The 4,984-nt window shown below is 44.5% G+C and overlaps 1 protein-coding gene across 1 annotated transcript; it reads right to left on the minus strand.

Moving 5' to 3' along the window:
- Positions 1 to 2,133: 2,133 nt before the first annotated feature.
- On the minus strand, positions 2,134 to 4,692 carry LOC143378112 (uncharacterized). Its single transcript, XM_076829944.1, has 2 exons — positions 4,325 to 4,692; positions 2,134 to 4,247 (listed from the first exon to the last, which is right to left on the minus strand). Exons 1-2 carry the CDS (start codon positions 4,579 to 4,581, stop codon positions 3,839 to 3,841), a joined length of 666 nt encoding a protein of 221 aa, XP_076686059.1. The 5' UTR covers positions 4,582 to 4,692; the 3' UTR covers positions 2,134 to 3,838.
- Positions 4,693 to 4,984: the final 292 nt, after the last annotated feature.

Consider the following 4,984-nt stretch of genomic DNA (forward strand, 5'->3'; position numbering starts at 1 on the left):
TGGATCGATTGCGTTTGCTGGAAGCGTCGCGTCAGGCGGGTAACAACTCGCACGACAACGAAATTCTATCGATTATCGAGGAACTCCGCGAGGCAGGCCTCATTATAAATTAAACCGCACGCCGATGATGTGCACTGTATGCGTCGAGATGCCGATCAACAAATTTGGGGTATCGCTCGAGAAGAGTGGAGCAGCTACAATGGACTATTACAAATGGAGCGGCATGCTTCGAAATTATATGCGTGATAACGCTCTTTGCGTGACCGGTGCCGACTTTGATGCAAAATCGCGCAAGATACGACGCGTAGCTCAGCCGGTGGCCGACACAGATGCCGTTAATAAACTATATGTGGAAAAGAGCATTAAACTTTTGAGAGAGCAGCAGGAAGAATTAGAGATGAAGCTGGTCGCGTTTCAGAGAGATATGCTGACGTTGCAAATCAGCGTTCAAAAGATATCGCAAGCATTGAATCCTATCCCGCAGCAACAATGCGAAGGAGAATCATGCGAGACGGTTGAACTTGTCCAGAATTTCCTTGGGGCGGTGGAGAGCACATAATGCACGTACACGATAGTTATCGCATCATTCGTGGCAAAGATACATCTGCGATCAAACATGCAGCCATTTATGAAATCCATGAGTGAAGAAAACTATGGCCACAAGAAGCTACAACTTGTGGAGGAATTGCACGCTCCAGCTCGAAGACATTTTCCTCGGAGGCGCGTCATAGTGCGTGGATACGATGATCTGTGGCAAGCTGACATTGTAGAAATGCGTCCATACTCGCGATTCAACCAGGGTCACCACTACATACTCACCGTCATCGATGTGTTGAGCAAGTATGCATGGGCGTTGCCGCTCAAGACTAAAAGTGGCGCTGAGGTGACTAAAGCGTTTGCAAAGATATTTAGAGATCGATATCCGAAAAATTTGCAAACCGATCAAGGAAAAGAATTTTACAACACCGATGTGCAGAAACTCTTGAAGAAGCATGACATTAATCATTATTCAACGTATTCGGTGATGAAGGCCTCCGTCGTAGAACGTTTCAATCGAACTTTGAAGAACAATATGTGGAAACTGTTTACGCTCAATGGAACCTATAGATGGACCGATTCGCTACCGCGTCTACTTGCAGAGTATAACGCGCGAAAACATAGAACCATCGGAATGCGTCCTTGCGATGTTACCCCTGCGATCGCCGACAAGCTGCTAGCCACAGTATACAGCAACCTAAAGATCGCTGCTCCAGCGAGATTCGAGTTGGGCGAGTTTGTGCGCGTGAGCAAATTTAAAACCATCTTCGATAAAGGCTATACGCCGAATTGGACAACGGAGGTGTTCGAGATAGTCAAAGTACAGACAACTAATCCCGCGACGTATCTGCTCGTCGATTCCTGTGGAAAACCCGTTGCCGGAGGATTCTATGAACACGAGCTGCAACGCGTCGCCGATCCTGATGTGTATCTAGTGGAAAAAGTGCTGCGTAGAAAGGGGGATAAGGTATACGTCAAGTGGTTGGGGTTTGATAAATCACACAATTCTTGGATAAATAAAAATAATGTATTGTAAAATAATAATAATACATGGTTCAATAAATACAATGTTATACATACAAGTTCAAATTTCTTTTTTATAATACTTTTTATAATGGAATTTTACAACGGAATTTTATAATGTCCCCAGGGCAGAGTGTCGGTAGAATCGGGTACGATATACCGCTTGTCGTCGTATGGACTTAGAGCGATTTTGGATTCTGAAATGGTGTACACTTTATGCAATTTAGACCGTATGCATGATTGCCTGCGAACCATTTCGATCTCCTTTTGCAAACACTGCGCGTAGTCGTCGAAAGTTATCGTTCTGGCTATGACGTTGGTCTTGACGCCTTTCGCTTTTTTCGTATCTTTTTTACCGTCTACGCGAAGTGCATACATTTTCGCTCTAAGACCTACGAATTCGGTCATTATCATCCCATTATTTTCGTCCTTCATCAGCCCCGGAACCTTCTTATTTAAGCGCGGCATATTATATGTATTGTCAGTAGGATACTCGCTTGTGTCGAATCTATCGATATTGCGTTTCACGGACTCGTAGATATCATCGCATCGAATGTGATAGATGAAGCTATCAGTGTCTGTGTATAGAATTTTACATTTTTGACCATATAGTGGAGACATGTACTCGTGATGAAATTCGTACAAACAAATTTTTGATATGTCTAGAATGCACATACCCACATATATCGGTTTGTTGAATTTCACCTCGAGTTTTCGCAATTCAACAGCTATTAAATTTTCCGAAAAAACACTTCTGCTGTGGAAATTCGGTTTCGCGATCATTGCCTCCGCACCATATCGTCCTTCCCAATGTGTTAAAAGTTTTACGTCCACCTGATTTCGCACATTTTCCATAGTTTTACCGAATACTGCGTTGTTCATCAATTTGTACAAATTTTTTTCAAAGTCGTTTGTCGCGCATGTTCTAAACCGTGTATTGAGTTCGATGTAATCGCGGAGCCAGGGAGATTGAGCGAATTGAAGCGCGCGGTGTATCTTTGTAATACGAAGACCGTGACTCGTGCACTGCTGCAGGTTGCGATAATGGATAACGTAACGCTGCTTATCGTATACCGTCGCGAGTAACTTGTCCTGTCTGCTGCCAGGTGGTTTGGCACGCGTCGGGCAGAACGGTAGATCGGCGTGAGCGTCGTGCAGACGTTGCGGATATTCCAGATCTACCTCGAGAATGTATCCCGTGGGCAAATCGACAGCGATCGAAGACACGTCAAAATTTGCGACATCTTCGACCCATTGAAATTTGGCGTATGGTAGGGGCTGACACATTGCCCATCCGTACAAGTTGTTCACGTCAAAGTACATCAAGTACGATGACTGTTCCGATGGGTTGTAAGATGACATGTACTTGTTATTGGCGTGTGCGTATCTTCCGGAACATTGGCTTAAACCGCCACGTATACCGCGTTCGATAAACATGACCATATCAATGTCTGTGAGCAATTCGAATGTAATTTTGGTATGTTTTAGCATGGCATCCCACGTAAAGCCAGGTAAAGTATAATAATGCGCTGAATCTAATCCGTAACTCTTGATACAACTTTCGCGAAAATTTTCAAAAATATCTGCCAATAACAAGACATCTGTTTTCAAATACAAGTCGCTGTATTCGCCCAAAGTTCTAATCCTGAAACGCTGCCAGACAATCTCGGCGTGCGCGTAATCGCTCTTGGATACAGTCTCACCCGTTAACGAACTGTAGAATGACTCGCGCGGTGGTAAGCATGGATCCTGCAGCTTGTTCGCGCAATCAAGGTATTCGTATGGAAATACACCCTTTCGCGTCAATAAATTGAAATCTTCGATGGATAATGTTTCAAATTCGGATCGTAAAATTTTTAATTTATCCGCGCTAAGAAAAGATGCTAATTTGTTGAGACTGGTATTGAGAAATTTGTATGAATCGATGAATCGCAATTTAATACATTTTCGCGAGTCTGAGTCAGCCGTATCTTCAACATTTTTTGTGAATGAAATGTACTTTTCTTTCGTTATGGGTAATACGTCAATGCTGCCTTCGAAAGCGGTAGCTATTTCCTCGATAATGAAATGCGAATCGTAGCCGGATAAATTATGGAAAACTATGGGGATGTAAAACGCATTTTTATAATTTAAATTGCACTCCGAATGTGCTGGGCCTCTAAAGCGTCCGGATAGATGGCAATGATCGCGAACTCGTACATCTTCAGCCTTGAATGGTTCTTCGCAAATATGACAGTGTGTTGCATCGCGAAATGTCGCCTATTGTTTGGGAGTTATATCAAGCATGGGAACATTGTTGGTCAGAATGGGTTTGGCGAAGTTTGCAAAAATTTTCCAGTTCGTTGACGAACCATGAAACACAATCCGCGTCGCGGCGACATCGATACGTCGACAGTGATGTATCGTACGAGCAATGCATATAATATGCAATGCTGTGCACTTTATGGTGTTGATACGCGCGCAATTTACTATCCATTTCACCCATTCGGTGATTGTCCTCTGTTTTTTCAATGATGCACTCAAGATCGGCATACACCACGAAGGGGAGCCGCTCCTTCATACAGTGGTTGCTGAATTTGAGCAGATTGTTTCCTACGCTGGGCAACAGGATGGCGCAATCATTCATTTGCCCGCAGTCCAGCGAATGGGCCTCCAACTTCTCGGCAGATCCAAAGTAGTGCATGCATCTGCAAAAAATCAAAAATTTTTTTATTTAATTTTTTTCAACGATATTTTTCAACGTTTCATAAGTTTATGTACATACCGATCGCAGATGAATTTTTTTTCTCTGTGCCTGCTCAACTGCATGCTCACCAGTCGGGATAAGTCCTTGATCAGCACAAAGTGCCCTACATCGCCGTGCTCATGATTCGGCGTGTAGAGCAGATTGACGTGTCGATCCCTCTTTTGGCTGGTGAGACGCAGCGGAAAGACCGTCGATCCTTTCTCCATCCCGAAGGTGTACACGTTGACGGAGATGCCGTTCTGCCGCTCAAACTTCCCAAGCTGCTCTAGGGACATTGGGAACTCAATGTCTTGGAGATTTAGCACCAATGTATAATGTGGATATGAACTTGGTCGATGAGGGTTTCTTTCGGCGGGATGGAGAGCTGCGACCACTGCCCGCGCGAAGCAGGCGTTATCCTCGGATCGCACGCTAATTGTCGCTTTCTTCATCAATATTTCCCGTGGCAACTTGAAGTGGCACCCTGCGCGCAGCGGATTGTACTTATTAACGTTGACGGTTAGGTTGAGAATCCTCATCAATGCCCATCCACTATCGCGTTCCTGAAACTCTTCCAACGATGCCAGGGTGGGTTCGATGACGCATCGTTGGTACCACTCCTGTAGATCACATGTACCGAAGAGTTCGCAGTTCCGGGTATTGATGCTTTTGCAAGCATGTTTGTCCCCCGCCACAAAT

The sequence above is a fragment of the Andrena cerasifolii genome, unplaced genomic scaffold (assembly GCF_050908995.1).
Source record: "Andrena cerasifolii isolate SP2316 unplaced genomic scaffold, iyAndCera1_principal scaffold0322, whole genome shotgun sequence".
Taxonomy (NCBI): domain Eukaryota; kingdom Metazoa; phylum Arthropoda; class Insecta; order Hymenoptera; family Andrenidae; genus Andrena; species Andrena cerasifolii.

What these genes read in the sequence shown, in the direction of transcription:
- LOC143378112 (XM_076829944.1), bottom strand. Translation starts at nt 4,581, where the DNA reads ATGTCCCTAGAGCAGCTTGGGAAGTTTGAGCGGCAGAACGGCATCTCC. An exon ending in AAAAAATTCATCTGCGATCG is followed by an intron (nt 4,248 to 4,324) that starts GTATGTACATAA and finishes GATTTTTTGCAG; the next exon opens with ATGCATGCACTACTTTGGAT.